General features: G+C 35.4%; 1 protein-coding gene across 1 annotated transcript in view; it reads left to right on the top strand.

The window, feature by feature from the left end:
• The window catches only part of LOC109062300 (CUB and sushi domain-containing protein 1-like), a 602118-nt gene that overhangs the window by 514169 nt on the left and 67016 nt on the right, over positions 1 to 20933 (top strand). The window contains 6 exon segments of the mRNA XM_042768416.1: positions 10099 to 10215; positions 12588 to 12701; positions 14202 to 14297; positions 16751 to 16954; positions 18930 to 19054; positions 19940 to 20036. Of these exon segments, the coding sequence (XP_042624350.1) occupies positions 10099 to 10215; positions 12588 to 12701; positions 14202 to 14297; positions 16751 to 16954; positions 18930 to 19054; positions 19940 to 20036 (753 nt within the window).

Below are 20933 nucleotides of genomic sequence, written 5' to 3' on the forward strand. Positions count from 1 at the left end.
ACCACCTAGAATATCATAGCAACAGACGGCTGCCACGTGCGCATGTCCATGAAACCGTATTGTGTCTCGTTTGTTTATTTTAGCTTTCAGGAGGGTGCTCACCAAAATATATTTTGCCATAAGATGTGATTTTTATCTACAAGCATGTTATTCAGTTTCTCATATTTACTCGACTGAATAGGCACCGTGGAGTAAATTACACTGTTTCACTGGACAAACTGAGTGCCAGTCAGAGCCGTTAAAAGCTTACTGACAGTTTAAAGCACATTATCATTCAATCATCACCAATAATTATGTAGTGTAATTGTAGTAAATTTATCAAATGGTCACCCTAATCTAGCAATGCCATAGCAACATAACTAGTTTCTTAACCACCATTGTATAATGCATCATGAGAGAAACTGTTTCCTGAAACCCTGTTGTTTAAACCAAGCTGGTTTTACAGTGTAGGACTGCCATTAATGATGTTATACACAGTTGGTGGAGTAATAACTTCTGCTAATTTACTGATTTGAGATAGCAATTAATGTTGATTATTATAGTTCATTTACTCAAACAACAGAAAGCCATTCATATGTATTATGTTAACATGCAGTATGGAATTGTTGTACACTTTACCTGTACACATACATGCGGTTCATTCAGTCAGCAGCTTTCTCCACAATATAATTTCTCAGTGATGCTGATGTAATGAACAAGGCATCTGAAGGCATTCTGTTCCCTGTTGTTTTGCTTTATTTGATGTTTAGATCATCGCGGGTTCCCTCTTATGCCATACTCTGGAGTTCCCTTAAGCATCAATGCACACTCTTCAAAAACAGCGCAGATTGTTGACATACTGAAATATATAGGATGAAATGTCTTTATATTGACAGAATGAAGGATATAGAATGTACTACATTGCTAGTTTGTTTTGTCCAAGAGAATGATCTGTTTAAGTCTATTGGCTAAACTATTGGCTCTTTTCCACTGAGCGATACGGTTCGGTACAGTATAGTACGGTACACAATTATTTCCATTTCCACTGTCAGAAGTTGTAAAAGGTACCAAAATAGCATTGTACCGTACCACTTTTTTGGTACCCTTCTTTTGGGGTACCTAGCACAGCAAAAGGTACCAAAAGGTTGGAGCATAACGTTGATTGGTTGACTAGAATCGTCACTTTCGCGTAATACAAGGAGATAAAGCTTCTCCTTCACTCGTTCCGCTCTGCTGTCCATGAGTGTTGGCTTATTGACAGAGTAAGATTATCAGAGTGCGCAAACACAAAAAAATATAACAGTGTTTTTTATAATTGTATATTTTCACACAGACAATAGCCATTTCTCAATATGTGTTCTTGTCTGTTCGTCATTGCCCAAAAACCCGCTTTTCTAAATATTATTGTCATTGTGTAATGAAATGTTGTTTAAAGAGTTTTTCAGGCGAGAATGTAATTGTTTAAAACTCAAATCTGTGGTTTATTTAAAAGATAGCACCTATTTGAAAACTTGCTATGCCAATTTTGGAGCTCCAGGCGATCACCGGGCACTCAATGCTCATGTATCCGCCGAGAGCTGCCTTAGCTCGGCTAGTCCTTCTGACATTTGCCGCTGGCTCTGATGTCTCTGTAGTGATTAAACACGAGATGCAATTTGTTACATTACCTCATGTAACATTACCTCATGTAATTGCAATACTTAGATCAAAATAATGAGATTAAGCTCATAATAATAACAAGCATATTTGTATTAAAATAAGTGGTGTATACCAATTTTAATCGCAATAAACAGGTATGTAAATGCCTTAATCTCATTATTACTGCTCTGACCAAAGTGTGCATGTGCTTTGATGTACACAGATGCCACGAGTTGTTCACACAACTTCATGAATGAACTCTGTAACATTATTCTGAAGTAGGACCAGTTCTACAGGAGTGTTAGAGGGTGCTAAGCATTCTCGAAAAAAAAAAGAAAAAGATATTGGCGAAACCGATTTAGCAAAAACTCCAATGCGTATTCATTTTTACACTCAGGAGAGCGTCAAAGGTTTCTATTTGCAACATGTTTTTGCAGCATTGAGCAATGTAACCAATCACACACATATCTGTTGATTTCGAATGCCAACACTTCGTTTAGTGCTGAGTTATGGGAGCTTGTCATTATATCAAAGTGTAAATATTATGTAAATCATAGATTCATTGTGCAGTGTAGAAAGAGATACATTGGTTATAACAGAACTGTGTGAGATCGCAACGTTGAGATGTCCATCGCTGCGCCAAATAACCTTCAAGTACATCTGTAGTCTTTTTTTTTTTTTTTTTTTGCATTTGACGTGTGTGGACTGTGGCCAGTAACATGCCTAATGTACTGTATGTGAGTTCATTATTAGTGTTGTGAGGTAAGTGAATAGAAATGGTAAAAATAAACACCTCTTAGCAAATAATCAGAATAATGAAAATCACATGTAAAATGGAGTGAAGAGGTTTGCTTGTGTCATGTAAACATCTTACTACGATTAAGTGCTTACTCTGATTAATGGAAATAATTGCAGTATTGGTGCAAATGTAAACATAATAAACATCATTGAACTATGCAGGTAATGACAGAACTTGTGACCATAATTGAATAACAGTCCTTTTGGGAAGCGCGCCCCAGATCACCTTAACAACTTTTAGTCAACTGTTCCTCCAAAATTGTACTAAATAATATGCTTTCCTGCGAGTGCACTGCTCTGTGGTGCCTCTGACTGAAGGTCTTGTGGCGGATATGCAGATCAAGATGAGCAGCACTGGCAAGACTCGGTTTGAATGTTAAGGTCCTCTCTCCCAAAGACTGCACACGTGGAAACAGCTTTTATGTGCGATACACCATAAGCATCAGTTTGGCATCAGCTATCTGATGAAATGGCACAGTGCTTTATGCATTGGTGGCTCATGCAGGGTTAATGGGGTTTCACCAGAACACTCCAAAAACTCCACTAACAGCCAATAATCCTGCCTTTCCCAAGTACAATTCTGCTTCTTTAACAATTACTGCTTGCAGAATGAACATTTCTGAGTGAGAGAATTGATTTTAATATTGTTAGTGACAGCTTAACCCTCTGGAGTCGATCCCCGCGTATACAAGTAAATGCTGCAACTATACATTGGACAAGTTGTTGAGCGGGCGCTGACCACTTTTTTACAAGCTTGTAATTTCCATACTATCGTTTGGAATACTGATGGGGCCCAGAGCCATGTCCTCAAGCTTTTAGACAAAACTCATTAGAAAGAGGTGAGATCCCTTTAAATAATGAAGGATTTTACTTTCTTTCTTTGGTTCTCTCACCCAAATAGATCTTTTATTCGTTTCCATAGTAACTAAAAGACTGTCTCAGTACTGTTAAATGAGGACTCTTCCCTGGCTGTAAATAGTGAGAGGGTGTGGGGGCTGGGAGCATGGTGGGATGGCGCCTCTCAGAGGCTGTACAGATACACGGCTGCTTCTAATCTGTCAAAGCCTACTTTTCATGTATGCATGATTTTGCACAGCTATGTTCAAGCTTTGGATTTGCGAGGGAAGCTTGGGTTGGTCAGGTGGCAGCCACAGCTGTTGTCTTCATGCTTATGTGAGGCAGGAACACATGGGCTGCTACATTTAGCCACGCATGCAGTCTGGGCACAACATAGCGCTGCTAAAAACAACTAATGAGCTGCCGTCTTAGGGAAGATACAGTTATCCTGCAGTGACCTGTTCTTATGTAGGCTAATGCATGTTTTGATGTCATGCGCTCTTTGTTTAGCAGTCTTGGGCTTTCAGTGGGTGTTTACAGAACATAAAATGATAAAAGATGGGTATGCAAAAATAAATAGGGGTAAATATAGTGCACATAGGTTACCTTTGAAAAAAGGTTTTGATCATTCTCTCTTTTATGATTCAAATCTTTTTTTGTTGTCCTTCTGCAGAGATGTTGTCTTATACGTCAACATTATTGCACTGATATTTTGAGCTGCATTAATCCAATTTGCTGTCAACCAAATCACTGGTCCATGTTTATTTGTAACTCAATCACTGAATATGCAAACTAAATTTGCTAAATTATTCAGTAACACTTTAGTGACCAATTCTTACTGTTAACTAGTTGTATATTATTAGTTGTTTATTGGTGCTTATAAAGCACATATTATTGCCTTATTCTGCATGAGGCAAAAGTCAGAGTTAATAGTTAAGAGTGAGAATTGGTCCTCAAACTAAATTGTGACCAGTTATTCAAATGTCATAGTAGTTTTAAAAGATTTAATAAACATAATTTCAAAACATGTTCCAAACGGGCATTTATTATTATTTTTTTTTATTAAGATGAAGAGTCTAGATGAAGTTTTATTTAACGGAATACAAAATAAGATTTTCTGAAAAAAAAGAAGGGAGTAGAATGTGTGTGTGTGTGTGTGTGTGTGTGTGTGTGTGTGTGTGTGATCTACAACAACAGAAATTGGGGCTGGTTGTAACACTGTTAGAAAACATGGACATCAGTTTACATTGTTAAACAATCAGTTTACACGCTAAACAAATGTTACATATTTAAAAATGAAGAGGACCTGTGAATTTAGCTTTTTTATTTTAACATGCAATAACCAGATTGAAAATGTAATTTTGATTTGAAGTAAAGTGTTGCTTTGTTTTGTGTACCAAAATTGTGGATTTGTCCTGTTAATATTAAATGTGGTAACACTTTAGTTTAGGGACCAAATCTTACTATGAATAGGTGCTTGTTAGCATGCATATTACTGGCATATTGGCTGTTTATTAGTACATATAATGCACATATTAATGCCTTATTCTGCAAGACCATATTTTAGATTGTTTTATCCTACCCCATAAACTTAACAGCTACCTTACTAACTATTAATAAGCAGCATATTAGGAGTTTATTAAGACAAAAGTTATAGTTAATAATAAGAATTGGTCCCAAAACTAAGGTGTGATCCTATTCATTTTACAGAGAGACTTATGACATCTGCTGTCACCCAAAGATGGTGGTTGTCATGTATGATAGTGATTTTATCCCTGTACCTAATTAATTAGTCTTCTACTATGGTCTAGTAAATTTGCTATTTGCGGGTGCAAAAGGGGCAAAATGGATTTCTAAAACTTACAGTTAATCACGGACTGCGGTGCACACACACACACACACACACACACACACACACACACACACACACACACACACACACACACACACACACACACACACGCACACACAAAGGAAAGAAAGAAAGAAAGAAAAAAAACAAGAATGAATGAAAAAAAGAAACCCCAGACAGTCAGGCCTGAAAAATTTATATTTCCAAAAACCTGAAATTTCCTGTTTCAGGCAAATCTTTCAACAAAAGGCACTGTGTGTTTGTGTGTGTGTGTGTGTGTGTGTGTGTGTGTGTGTGTGTGTGTGTGTGTGTGTGTGTGTGTGTGTGTGTACACGTGTATTTGCGTATGCCCACTTGCACACAAACACGCACAACTGTGTGTGTGTGTGTGTGTGTGTGTAGCTCCAGACAGTCTTCTCATGTTTAGTGTGAAGGAAAGGTGATGTGATCAAAGCTACAGGAGCGAGTTTGATATGCAGAAAACGGGGAGCCTCAGCTGCATTCTGACACCAGCTTTTCATGAGCTCACAGAAGCATTGTGAGGCAGATGAAGCAACAGACCTGTGGGTGCCAGAGCCCAGAGGCTTTAGCATGGGACTGATGCGTGAGGAATCTCAATTGAAGATCATTGTTACTGAGACCTGAGGGATGAAAGGGACACAGCCGGAGCAGAGAGATCACAGGTGGTGTGGACTGCGATTTTGGAAGGCCACTCGTACTCGTTGGCATGGAGATAAAGGCAAATGCAAGCTGAGTAATGCCAAGGTTTAGGTACACAGAGAACTTGCATAGTTCTAACCTCAAGCTCTTTTGTCGTTCATCCCAGTTAATGGCTCTTGGGAAGGGTGTGCTGCAAATAATTCAGTTCAATTATTTATTTGTATAGCACTTTTTATGATACAAATCGTTGCAAAGCAACTTTACAGAAAATTAAGTTTCTACAATATTTAGTAGTAGTTTATCAGTGTTGACTTTCAGTTTATGTACATAAGGTAAAAATGTACGGAAAAATCAATTAAAGACGTAAACAAACAGACGATGAACGTCGATGCTGCTGTTCCAACCAAGTAAAATTAATTTGTTTAACCCAAGCTAAAGAATAGTAATGCGCATTTGATGAGATATAACTGCAATCCAAGATAATGAGATACATTATTTGGATGTTTGGCCAAAGAGATGTGTTTTTAATCTAGATTTCAATAGAGAGAGTGTGTCTGTACCCCGAACATTATCAGGAAGGCTATTCCAGAGTTTGGGAGCCAAATGCGAAAAAGCTCTACATCCTTTAGTGGATTTTATCCTAGGTACTACCAAAAGTCCAGAGTTTTGTGACCTTAGGGAGTGTGATGAATTGTAGCGTGGTAGAAGACTAGTTAGGTACGCAGGAGCTAAACCATTAAGTGCCTTATAGGTAAGTAATAATATTTTGTAACTGATACAGAACTTAATAGGTAACCAGTGCAAAAACTCAAAAACTAGCTTAACATCATCATATTTTCTTGACCTGGTAAGGACTCTAGCCACTGCATTTTGGACTACCTTTAGCTTGTTTATTGAAGATGCAGGACAACCACCTAGCGGTGCATTACAATAGTCCAGTCTAGAGGTCGTGAGTGCATGAACTAGCTTTTTCTGCATCAAAAACAGGTAACATGATTCGTAGCTTGGCAATGTTTCTAAGATGGAAGAATGCTGTTTTTGTAACATGGGAAATATGATTTTCAAAAGACAGTTTGCTGTCTAATATAACACCCAGGAAGTAACAGTTAATCCGTCTAGTTGTAATCCATTATGCTCATCAAGGCTGCATTTATTTGATCAAAGATACAGAGGGAAAAAATAAAAATAAATAAAAACAACCTGTAATCTTGCAGAATGTTATTACAATATAAAATAATGGTTTCTATTTGAATATATTTTAAAATATAATTTATTTATGTGTTGCAAAACTCAGTTTCCATCAGCCGTTACTCCAGTATAAAGTGCCACATGATCCTTAAGAAATCATTCTAATATGATGATTTATTATTAGAATTATCAATGTTGGCAACAGTTGTGCTGCTAAATTTATTTATTTTTTTTATTTTTTTTGGAAACTGAAATACTTTTTTCAGGATTGTTTGATGAATAAAAAGTTAAAAAGAACAGCATTTATTTAAAAAAAATAAATAATAAAAAAAAAAGAAAGAATAAAAATTTACTGACCCCAAACTTGTGAATTGTAGTGTATATTGTTAGAAAATAATTCTATTTTAAATAAATGTCCTTTTTTTTTTAACTTTTTATTCATCAAAGAATCCTGAAAAAAGTAGAATAGGTTCCAAAAAAAAATATTTAGCAACACAACAGTTTCCAGTACTGATAATACATCTGCATATTAAAATGATTTCTGAAGGATCATGTGACACTGAAGACTGGTGTAATGATGCTGAAAATTCAGCTTTGATCACAGGAATAAATTAGATTTTAATGTATATTAAAATAGATTTTTTTTATTTTACATCATAATAATATTTCACAATATTATTTATTTTTTCCTGTGTTAAAAAAAAAAAAAAAAAAGTAGCCTTGATGAGCATAAGAAACTCCTGAAAAAAAAAATGAAAATAAAAGAAAAAAAACATTATAAATTGTTCTGATCCCAAACTTTTGACCCCAAAATGATCATTTAAATTTAGTCCCAAAATGATCATTTAAATTTAGTATATATATATATATATATATGTCTGACACCAGAAGCCTTGCACCTTTATAGTGAAAATGGCCATATCTGCTCTAACGTTAAAAATAAGGTGGCTGAAATTAACAATGTATGGATACTATGCCCTCTGCAATAGCTCCAAAATTCCATGGCTTCTTGTATCTTAACCTCTTGTAAAATTAATCATAAAAAAAAATAACAAACACTAACACAAACTCAAATAAAACACATTTTAACACAAAAAACATAAAAAAACAACTGACTTTGGCTCTTTTGGAACCAATATGGGGGTGGGTAGCACTTCTGTTAATCAGCCAAGCAAGCATTGTTGCCAACCACAGTTATCTCTAAATGCTGTTTTTTAACAATAACTTCTAAAAGTAGAGTTCCCCAAAACTGCTTATCACAGGTGGTCGATTGGTTACAAGGTCATACACTATGGGCCAGGTGTAACAGAAGCACTGACACTGATTAATATCTCCACAAATACTCTTCGCTGACCTTCTTAGCCTCGAATTTTTACACTTGGCACTGCCAGTAATCCTCTTGGTGACCTTTGTGGTTGATTTTCGCTTGTTTTTCCTGTCATGAACAGTCAAACACCTAAGTGTTTAGCCTCTACCCATAATGGGCCTGATAAAGAGATAACACACGCCAATGCACCAACACACAGATGATTTATAGTCTTCATTGGCTGCTCCTCCTCAATACTCCCTCTTTGTGCTCAGACCTGAATTACGAATCAGTTTTACTAAAATACCTGTCAGAGGCTATATCAATTCCAATAGCCTTTCCACGCGGTTTGCATTATGTGTTAATTGTAGGCCATTCTAGCAGCGCTACCATAAAGCCGGTTTTTGCAATCAATGTCAAGCCTAAGCAAATTAACCCTGCCTGTATAAAGGTATGTACATTTTCCAATACCTTGTTATTGACTTTCTTGCTCCAATAAATGTTTAGGAGTTAAGTGAACAACTTGCTGCTGGATAGAATGATCTGGTGTCATTAGCTTGTACAAGTCCACACAATGCTTACACCCACTGGGCCTGAATTGTGATTACTGTTGAGATGTTATTAGGGAGAGCTATTTCTGTTTTTGAAGTGAATTATGTTTGATGTGCAGTGACTTATTGTTAAAAACAGCAGTTTCAAAGTGTGTCAGTCAAAACTGCTTTTTACTGCTTTCTTTATTTTTTTATTTATTCCTCTGGTAATTACTTCACTAATCTGTTTTTCAAACACTGCCTTCTTTTAAGATAAGGTGTGCCTTGCAATCGAGATTTTTGCTCCCTACACACTCAGCAGGGAGTATCTGTTGAAGCTCATTTTGCCTGGCAAAATTCATTCATCTGAAATGCCCTACAACATCATCAAACACAGGCAACAGTTGAGTCATGCAGATTAGGAGTTTCCAATAATAACATGATCATTTACTTAAAAATAATATAAATTAAAAATTCTCATTATAAATTGATATAATACATCCAGGTTTGTTTATATAAAATAAATGTTTTTATTATTATTATTATTAATATTTATGTATTAAATGTAATATAAATTGTGTCATTTATCATACATAACCCCCTAAATTTAGTTATAAATGTGATGGATATATACTATTGAATTTAATGTGACTTTTAATTTTTGGCATTAATGTTTTAGTTTAGCTAAGCTTTATATAAATATTACTTAACTGACTATACTTTCATATAAATGTGCAAATGTACATATAAATGCATCTAGGTGTGATTATATAAAATACATACTATTATATATTCCAATTAATTTAAATTGATTCTTCATTGTTCATTTTAGCCCAACTTTGTGCGGTACCATGGTAGTATGCAATTGCTGAGTCCCCCTGTTCACTTCTTGTGAATTGCTACATCTATGCACACTTCATCCCTATTCCTTTACGATTTGGAATTAAATTATATTGGCCAAATATTGACTTTGAAGTGCACTATCGAGGGATTAGAATGTATCTTTAGCACATAGAATGTGGACATGAAACAGAGTCTGTGTCAAATTGACTCCTGAAAGCACAAAAGGCAAAGTACATTTTTTTTTTTTTTTTTTTAGATCTGACCAATCATAATGGGGAAAAAAAAGAATGAAAATTAATTTGCTTGTACTTTCCTGGTTTCGTATTTTTCTTTAAATGTGAAGAGCTCCCTTAGCCTCACTGGTCATCACATATCTAATACAGTACTAAAAATGACCTCATTAGCTTGTGTCATATAGACTGAACAAGAGTAAATATGAGCATTTAGGGTTGTTTCTCTCGTTTCAGCACCATGCGGTGGGCAGTACACTGGATCAGAGGGAGTGGTATTATCCCCAAATTACCCTCTCAACTACACAACAGGCCAGACCTGCTCCTACTACATCACAGTATCTGAAGAATTTGGTGAGTAAATAAAGTTATTACAAAGGTCACGATTCAGTTTATAGAGTTCTTGGAGTGGGATATACCTAAAAAGCTAAAAAAAAATAAAATGGTTAAAAAAGCTGTTCGCTTAGAAATCGCTAATGAATTTTAAAGTAACATTTTAAAAATAATGCTAACAATTATATGTTTAATTCCTGAATAATGTTTACTTAAAGGTTTTTTGTGAAGCATAAATACTCGCAATGTGTTCAGTAAAATATCTGAACCTAATACTGGCAATTAAAATTTTTTATTCAATGTCTGAATTGTAAATTAATTAACAATTTATTAACAGATGAAAGATATGTAAGGCTATAACAACTGATATCTTTCAATTTTCTGTCTTCACTTTGTTCTCATTCGCAAAAGAACATTAGAGTTAGATGAGGTAGCATTGCCATCACAAATATAGTACTGGAAAGTTATTTAGTAGGTTGTATAGCAAGTATAAACACAGTTACCTTGAATAATCCACTTCATTCGAGTTGTGAGTCCTCCGTCTGTAGATATAAATTGTTGTAAAGCTCTTCCTGCACAAAACAACACACTCCTCACTGTGTGAATTAATAATTAATTACATTGAATTAATAATAAAGCAAAGAGCATAAACTCAGGAAATTCACAAATTCTAATACTCACATTTACATTAAATGTCTGCCTCTATTAAGGTAATGTAAGAAAGAAAGAAAGAAAGAAAGAAAGAAAGAAAGAAAGAAAGAAAGAAATATACTATGGAAGTATGCATAATGGTCCATTATATGTAACCCTGGACCACAAAACCAGTCTTAAGTCGCTGGGGTATATTTGTAGCAATAGGCAAAAATACATTGTACAGGTCAAAATGATTGATCTTTATTTTATGCCAAAAATCATTAGGATATTAAGTAAACATCATGTTCCATGAAGATATTTTGTAAATTGCCTACTGTAAATATATTAAAACTTGATTAGTAATATGCATTGCTAAGAACTTCATTTGAACATCTTTAAAGGCGATTTTCTCAGTATTTAGATTTTTTTGCACCCTCAGATTCCAGATTTTCAAATAGATGTTTCTCGTTCAAATATTGTCCTATCCTAACAAACCATACATCAACAGAAAGCTTATTTATTCAGCTTTCATATGATGCATAAATCTCAATTTCGAAAAATTTACCCTTATGACTGGTTTTGTGGTCCAGGGTCACATATGTGGAAATAACATTTAATATGAGTTGCTTGAATATATTTTTGGCCATACTTTATATCCACAACTGCACAAAACCACAGTTTACTAAATCCATTACAAATCCTTGCAGTTCATGATTAGCAAATAGGAGTGTACGTAAAGCTTTAACATTTGAAGTTTGTGGAAGGGTTTGTGAGCCGACAGAAATCCAGTCAAACTGATATTTACACAGCCACTAGCAGCGACCCTTCAGGTTTTCTGTGCTGTTTGAGTATGAAGCGAGGGCCGACATCTCATTACAGAGGAGATAATAGAGTCGTCACAGTGACCCGGGTGACCCCGTTCCACCCCTCGCTGCTTAGCTGGCTCTCACACCAGCACATGACATGCACAGCATGCCTCTGTGATTTCCCTGGTCTCTCATGCCCTACCGTGTGAACAATGTGTCCTTTCTGGCAAGCCAACGCGTTTCATCACAGCTTCATCACTGGTCTGTGGTCAGAGGGAATGTACACCAGACGGGACCAAACATACACATAATGCATACATTACTGACAGAGGATCATGATTTTGAGGTATTAAGAGTACAGTGATGATAACACTATAGTACTTGGATTTATACTAGCAGTGAGAAAAAAAAAAAAAAAAATATATATATATATATATATATATATATATATATATATATATATATATATATATATATTTCAGTGTTTTAGTCACTGTTTTGACTAATTCTCAATGTGTTTGTGGTAAATCAACATAATTTTGATTTGTGAGTCATTTGATTCATTTCATTAAAAAGAACCAGCTCAGTCATTTGTTTGTGAATCACAAGCTCTCAAACTTAATTCCCACACTGGTCAGGGCTGTTGCTACACTAAAAGTGGCATTCTGTGGTTTGGGTTTACAGTACGCACATTTTATTCACAATTTCACGGCATGATTTCTGTAATCAAAATCTTCTATTACAATGAATTTAATCTCATGTGCCACTTTGATGTGACTAGGTTATAGATACTTCTGTGCACACTGCATATTATGGACCATCGACCTGAAGCAAGCATGTCGATGGGAAATTTATGTGAATTTATGTCTTCATTCATTGTATTTCTTTTGTTAGCGTCTCTTCCCAGCAGTGGTGATAGTAACACGCTCAGTGTGTTTCATTTTGTTTCCTCAGTGGTGTTTGGGCAATTTGCCTATTTCCAGACAGCCATGAATGACTCCGTTGAGCTATTTGATGGGCCCAATCAGAATTCTAGGCTGCTAAGCTCCCTGGCTGGGTCTCATTCCGGTAAGTAATAGCTTTACATTCACCCCAGTTTTGTTGCTTTGAGTTTGCTTTGAAATCCACAGAACCCTTTGAAAAGAAGCAAACAGGCATATATGGCTTTTTAAATCTGTAAAAAGACAATTGTGCAGACAACTGAGCAGGGAAGGAGGTCTCAAGTGGAGTTTAATGACTCCTTTCAGAGGGAGAGATACAGGAGTGTCATTTCTGGCAAGCGTTTGCTAATAGTTTTGTATTTGTTTTATGTTTTTTATAGAAACAAAAACAATTAACAAACACACACAAAGCAAACACACACCCACACAGACCCAAAAAAACAAAGTCTTCTTTGCAAGTAATATTTTCATAAAATCATAAAAAAAATTAAAAAAAATAAAAATCACCCTGAAAGACCGAATGAAATCTGTTTTAGACTTTAGTGCATGTCTACAGTACCTACAGTATATTCTAATTAGCAATCTTTTTGTTCCAAAAAAAAAAAAACTGATAATAAATTCACGAATGTGTATAGAATCACTATAACTATCAACGTGAACAATTAACGTCTGGCAACCAGAAAGTGCCCCCCCCCCAACATTTTGAAGATGTATTATTATTATTATTATTATTATTATTTTATCATTTCAAACCTAGCAAACCTTGAAAAGTAAGTATGTGCTACCTTCCTTTAAAATGAACGCTGCTTGGTTTGATTTTTTTTTTTTTCTTTTCATTATTATTATTTTATTATTATTATTCATGACATTCATACATTTTTTAAGTGTGGTTTAAGTGTCCAAATACTTTTCGGGATCCATGTTGTCATTTTCACCCATTGGTTCCAGACTTGTTTAATTCCTTCTAAAAAGAAAAGGTCATCCTTGCAGCTTCCAGCTGAATTATTGTCGGTATTATTGAGTGAAAGGTAATAAAATGCCAAGAAAACGAAAATCACTGCTAATTTCTCAGTCTTTGCAGTATTGATGGCAGCCATTGGACACAAACTGTTTGTGTGGCATTTTTTTACTGTATATCTTCATGGTCTGCTGTGCAACACTATATTCCCATGGGAAGCGCTGTAAATTAATATAATTTCTATCTCAGCTTTGTGAGCAGTGGGCTAGAAATCCTGTATATACTGTAGTGTTTCAGTTGCCATCTATATCAGCACCCTGTTTCTTCCTTTGGATACAACTTTGTAAAAGTACACTTTGATTTTGGATCTGAATGCTCAAGTTTAGCTCAAGGGTAAGTCATCCTTTAGGTTGTTTTTTATTTTTTTATTTTTTTATTTACCCACTGCATCTCTGAACATGCCGCAGATAGCTTGAGTATTTATTTGGGTATCCATCAGTTTTAGGCCCATTGTTACTGACCTGTTGTCTCCACCCTTGCCCCTGAGGCTGATTCGAGTTATTAAGCCATCCGTCATGTACGCTACCTTAAGACTAGTTTGTTGCACCACATTTGCCTCCATAAGTGACTCTAAGATACTTTAACATCTACCATATTGTGTTTTTGCAGGAGAAACCTTACCCTTGGCCACCTCAAACCAAATCATGCTGAGATTCAGCTCAAAAAGAGGCCCATCCGCCAAAGGTTTCCATTTTGTTTACCAAGGTAAGCGAGCACTCAACTTTCAGTCAATAACAGGTCCTTGTGCAGAGCCAAGGCTTTGTTTTTAATCTTCAAATCCGAAACATTCAGTTAGCCTTTGTGTTTGCGTTGTGTATATATTGGCACCGCGTATAGGGTGAAATCATGCCTCTGAAGTGTCGGGCCGGCATGCTGATCAGTATGCCTGAGCCAGCTTACAGAGGGAAATAGCCTTTATATTTCACACAGAGAAGTTAACAGCCGCAATCACAATGTCATAACCAATACACAATATAGTCCAAATGAGGAAGGGGCTTGAATTTGATATAATTTGTAAATCACATACCCATTATTAAAACAGAATCCTAGCAGTTTTTGAACATTTTTTCCCCTCTCCCATCCCTTTTTTGCCTTTTTTGTCACTAACTACAAAAAGGTCTCTAACTAACTATTAATTATGACTTTTTCATTAATAAACTCCTCATTTGCTAAGGTAGTTAGTAAGGTAGTTGGTAAGTTCACTAACTACAAAAATGTCTCTAACTAACTATTAATTATGACTTTTTCATTAATAAACTCCTCATTTGCTGCTTATTAATAGTTAGTAAGGTAGTTGTAAGGTATAAGTTTCAATATGGAGTAGGATTATGGGATGCATACAGAATAAGGCATTAATATGTGCTTTATAAGTACTAATAAACAGCCAATATGCTAGCAGTATGCATGCTAAAAAGCAACTAGTTCATTATGAGAATTGGTCCCTAAACTAAAGTGTCACACCCAATTAAATATTCAATTTCTTAACATTAATTAACATAAACCATGAAAATACTTTTAAAGCATTTATTAATCTTAGTTTATTATTACATTATATAGATTATTAAAATGAAAGTAGTATCTAATAATGTTAGTTAATGAACCTAAGCTAACATGGACCAACAATGAACAGCTGTATTTGCAGTAACTAACATTAACAAAGATTAATAAAATACTGTAAGAAATGTATTGCTTATTAGGGTGAGTAGATTATTTTTGGTTGAACTGTTCCTTTAAATGATTCACCCCTGACGTGTCAAACTCCCCAGACAGCAGCAGTGCGCCGCAGGACATGCAAGGCATTTCCCCTCATTTTAAAAGAGGTCATAAATTAGTGTATAAATTACAGTACGCTTTTTAACTCCCTTTATCAGCTGCCTTATAAAAAGATACAATAGGAATCTTTCATGGGCACATCAGCGTGCGCACACACTCACAGCGCAGACCGCGGCAAGCCTGCTATGTCTCTTTATATCTCTCCTCGCCGTTTTATAGTGTACAGCAATGGGCACAGAGAGAACAGCGGGTGTATGAGAAATGTTCTTTGACAGTTAGGACAGTTTATTTGGCTCATGGAGGCATCCAGGTGATGGTGGATGGTCCCTCCAGCCTTTTCCTATATATTCACAGCCACCAGATGAAAGTTAAGGCACAAACAGAAAAAAAGAACTAAGTTGCTACAATGTTTGCAAGCAAAAACAGCAAAAGCCAGTAACAAGTTCTCTATGTTAGGTTTATGAAGATGCTTATACAAGTGTGCTAGATAAATATACAAGTGGGTTTTCTATAAAAAGAGTCCTAAAGTAGTCACAGTGTACACCGGTGCACTGGTGAACATACAATAGGTTACAAATGTGGAACGTTTTTCCGTTTCAAAAGCTACATAGGTGCAATTATAAAGACATGAAAAACTGAAAAGTATAGATATAAAAAAAAAAAAAAAAAAAAAGTTTTTAAGCTATCAAACGTAAAAATGGACAGTATTTTAGCAACATGGCAATGGAAAACTGGTATCCAATAATGAGTGGAGTTTTCTGTAAGTTGTGTGTTAGGAACATTAATTATTTGTCTATGTATCGTTTGGTCACACTTTTGTTTGGGGACGAATTCTTACTATTAACAAACTGTTAATTATGACTTTTGCCTCAATAAACTCCTTATTTGCTGCTTATTAATAGTGAGTAAGGTAGTTGTTAAGTTTAAGTATGGGTAAGATTTAGGAATCTAAAATATGGTCATGCAAAATAAGGCATTAATATGTGCTTTATAAATAAACTAATAATACTAATAAACTGCCAGTGTGTTAGTAATATGCATGTGACTAGTTAATTATAAGCAACTAGTTAACAGTGAGAATTGGTCTTTAAACTAAAGTCGTACTTCTCTTTAAATTCATTCAATTTTTCATTGTTAGTTCATGTTAACTAATTGTTAATTAATGTAATTAATGTAAAAAAAGGAACCTTATTCTAAAGTGTACTAATATTTGTGTGAAAACTTTGTGGAATTCTTTGCTGAAGAGAAAGTTCAAAAGAACAGCATTGGTTTGCTTTGTTTTGTAACAATGTCAAGGCAACTTATTAGGTTTTGAAACAGAGCCGGTGTGTTTCCAAGCCTCCATCTGGTCCGTTTTGATTAGAGATCTGTTTCCTGTCCACTAGCTGTTCCACGCACCAGTGATACACAGTGCAGCTCCATCCCAGAGCCCAGATACGGCAGGCGGATCGGGTCCGAATTCTCAGCTGGCTCCATTGTTCGTTTCGAATGCAACCCTGGATACCTCCTACAGGGATCCAAAGCCATCAAGTGTCACGCGGTCCCTAACGCTCTGGCGCAATGGAATGACACCATCCCGAATTGTATTGGTAAGCTAGCCTGGATTTATCGAAGAAAAATGCACACTAGTCATGTTTTATTCAGGACTAAACAATTCAGCGTGTCTGAGCGTTAGAAATAGAGGAACATAGACAGTACAAATTCCATTTGACTTTTATATGCTTGCTAACAGGTACCATCATTCAAATGTTGATTTATAGCCCTGTATTTTCTTAAGTTCTTAGAGAATGTAAATGTGCATGATTCTGTGGTCTCCACTAACCTTGAGCTAACTAATAATGGTTAAAAATCCTGCTGGAGGATGAATGATTGTGGGCTCTATGAGGATTTGAAATGTCAGGCCTCTAGTTAATATTTCCTTCTATACTGCCATCCTCAAGGGGCTGAGAAGCTGAATCCAAGGGCCTCTGGGCCACAGCCTTCAGTTCAAAGCTGTAACCTCCAGGCTTTAATACTGAGCATTTAGCTGTCGCCGTATTCTATAGTGCTGTCACGATTTTATCACTCCCAAGGCACATCCTCATTTCGGTCTGCTTTCAAACCTCACTTCCCCGTTTTTCATAGGCATTACAAACTGAAAGGTAGATATCTATTAAATATTAATAGAAATTTTATGTATTTAGCTTGTTAATCATTTGAAAAACATCTACTTTAATAAAATGTATTAATTGCAATTTTTCAACACCCATCAGTAGAAAGAGATTAACATACATGACATAGTTTTTAACATCAATGCCACATTAAATAGTTTACGCAACCCATTTCACTTCCATAATTTGTAATCTGGTATATTAATTTAGTTCAGAGTGAAAAAAAAAAAGATATTCACTGAGCAAATCACAGAATTTGTTAGGTGGTTGGAGGGGAGCAGTTAAAAACAGGAATTAATGTCATCTAAAAAGGAATCACTCCAGGAACGTGCATCAAAAGGTCAGTTTTGATTTCACAGAGCTTCAGTTAATCTCATTTTGTGGTTCCTTACATTTTAAGTATTCAGAAGTGAAATGCCTTGAATAAACCTCTCATATTTCTCCTTCTTCAAAATGCGAGGTTCAGAAACCAGGGGGGCTTGGTGTGTGTACCTGGCCTTTCCCATGTCAAATGTCCATTTTTTCGACCCCATGAGGAAACGACCTTATAAATCATACAGAATTATTATTTTTATTTTTCTTTCATATAAATCTAAAAATGCAGAAAGTTTTGTGTGAGGGGTAGGGTTAGGGTAAGGGGATAGAAAATACAGTTTGCACAGTATAAAAAGCATTACGTGTATATAATGACCCCATAAAACATGAAAACCCAATGTGTGTGTGTGCCTGGTATTCCCTACATTACATTATGGGCACCAAATATCCCCCAAGGATAGTAATACCAGTATTGTTTTTACATTGTGCAGACAGCTTTTTGGGGTTTATACTTATACAGCTTACACATCATACAAAATATTTTTTTCTGAAAATCTGAAAATGTCAGTAGTTTTGTATGAGGGGTAGGGTTAGGGTTAGTGGATAGAAAATACAGTCTGTGCAGTATAAAAATCATTACGTATATGGCAAGTAATAACATGTAACTTTAAATTTTTCAAATTAACAAAATAAGAACAGGAACATGCATTAAAAAAGTGTGTGTGTGTGTGTAATAACATGTAACTTTAAATTTTTCAAAGTAAGAACAGGAACATGCATTAAAAAAAGGTCAGCTTTGACTGTTGATCATGTTAACTTATGAATAATTTAGAGTATTTTCTACAGCTAGAAAAATAAGGCTTTACAAAGGCAGACATAAGATTGTTTCTTGGGAAATATAAAGTGTTCCCAGAAAGACATTTCTCATGCAGAGAATGTATGTTTTAGCAGGGTTATGAAGGCTTTGGTTCATGTTGCCTCGGGTGTAATCACATCTTGTGTCAAAGGAGTCTGCTGCCCTTCTCACAGGACTCGGTTGAGGCACTTGTACTGTTCCATTCTCAGCATGAGCTCATTTTGCCTCTGTTTTGCTCCACAGTCCCATGCAGCGGGAATCTGACAGAAAGGAGAGGAACCATCCTCTCCCCCGGGTTCCCGGAGCCTTATGGGAACAGCTTGAACTGTGTGTGGAAAATCATTGTTACCGAAGGAGCTGGTATCCAGGCAAGTACAAAAGAGCTACGTGTGAACTCATCAAATGCAGTAAAACTACACCTGCTGAAATGATAAGATGGAAAAGATTCCTTTGCAGGCAGCAAGGGAGTGAATTATACAGGTTGATTTTAGCTTATTTTTTTATCTTTTATATATATATATAAAAGATACAATATATATATATATATATATATATATATATATAGATGCCGAATGTAGAGCATGCATATATATATATAAAAGATACAACAGAGATGCCGAATGTAGAGCATGCCCATAAGTAAAAGACAAATCAGAAAAAATGTGATTGTGGTGTATGCATTTTGGCTACCCAGGCTCATTCGAAATACATGCTTCTACCTACATTTCAGCAAAACTCAAAAAAACATACTGATATGTACAAATCGCTGCAGTTTCCAGTTGAAATGAACACTCTCCAACAACATTTATTCCTTTTCACGTAATGAACGTAATGAAACAGACTCATGACGTATCATGCAGCCTTTCGTAGGCCTTGGACAGAAGGATATGATTGGACGAACATTTTAGTCCTAGGCCTTCCACAGACAATACAAATACATTTAGACCACTTAACTTAGTGATTCATATCGGGATGTGAATAGACTTTCAACCAGCATAACATTTTTTTTTTTAAATCACTTTTTAACCAAATCACGCCCTCCTTATGATATAGTAGCACAAACAGCCTGTTTTAGGTTCAGAGAGGGGGTAAAGAATTGTTGCATAAAACAAAATTATTGTTTTTGGTTAAAGAAAACTTGACTACAATTATAAACAATGCTTGTCAGGTATAGCATATGGCCATTATGTGAATTCATGGTCATTGTGCAGAATTTTGTCATTTCATGATGTCTGTCTCCATTTTCTTGGCAGATCCAAGTCATGAGCTTTGCCACTGAGCACAACTGGGACTCATTAGAAATCTATGATGGTGGTGATATGACAGCTCCAAAGCTTGGGAGCTTTTCAGGTTCGTATTATCTTTATTAATCCCCTTTTAATTGCTTATTTCAATAATAGTCTTTCGGAGTGATTCAGCATCTGATTTATAGAAGTTCTCCTAAAGCTCATTTGCATATCATGTAGTTCTTTATAGCTCATTACAGTTTCATATTGCTATAAAACTGAGAGCCAATCCCTGCCACTGGTTTTATGCCCCTGGATTCTTGGAAGTGCTGAAATTAGCTCCAGTCCTGGAAGGCTGTCCATCCCTTACATAACAGATGAATGCCCTCATTTTATATTTGGTTGATTAACAGTATCAATTTTTACACCTTTTGTTTTTTCAGTTCCAAATGGAAAACCACCAGCCACATTTATTCCATCCCAATTCATTCTCACACTGTTCTGGACCAAAAAGCTGATTGCTTGAAATTGAAAGTTTGAATGTTATGAGTATTATAAAGGTCACCATTACAAATTTCAATTAAAAGTAAACAGTAAAGCAATACTTTTTAAAATTTTGTATAAATTTATGATGCCATATTTATTTAATAAAAAGAAAATTCGATATTTATGATGCCATATTTATTTAATAAAATTGAGAGGCTGCATTTGTAAAAATTACCAGCATTTCAAATTAACTTCTGAAGACAAAAAAAATGATGATTAATAATAGTGAAAAACTGTAAGAGTGGCCAGTTACATGCCCTAAGATTTCCCTTAAACATTCATATAACTGTTAACCTAAAAACATGATATTGATTTAAAAAAAAGATCACAAAAGTCTAAACAGCTACCCAAAACAGTTTAAACTAGTGTATATTAAAATATTCAAAGGATATAATGAGGGTTAAACAGAGCAAACAAATCAAATGCAGACATATAAGATAAAGCTGGGAAAAAATGACATCACAAAATGCATTTT

The sequence above is a fragment of the Cyprinus carpio genome, chromosome A13, assembly GCF_018340385.1.
Source record: "Cyprinus carpio isolate SPL01 chromosome A13, ASM1834038v1, whole genome shotgun sequence".
NCBI classification, from domain to species: domain Eukaryota; kingdom Metazoa; phylum Chordata; class Actinopteri; order Cypriniformes; family Cyprinidae; genus Cyprinus; species Cyprinus carpio.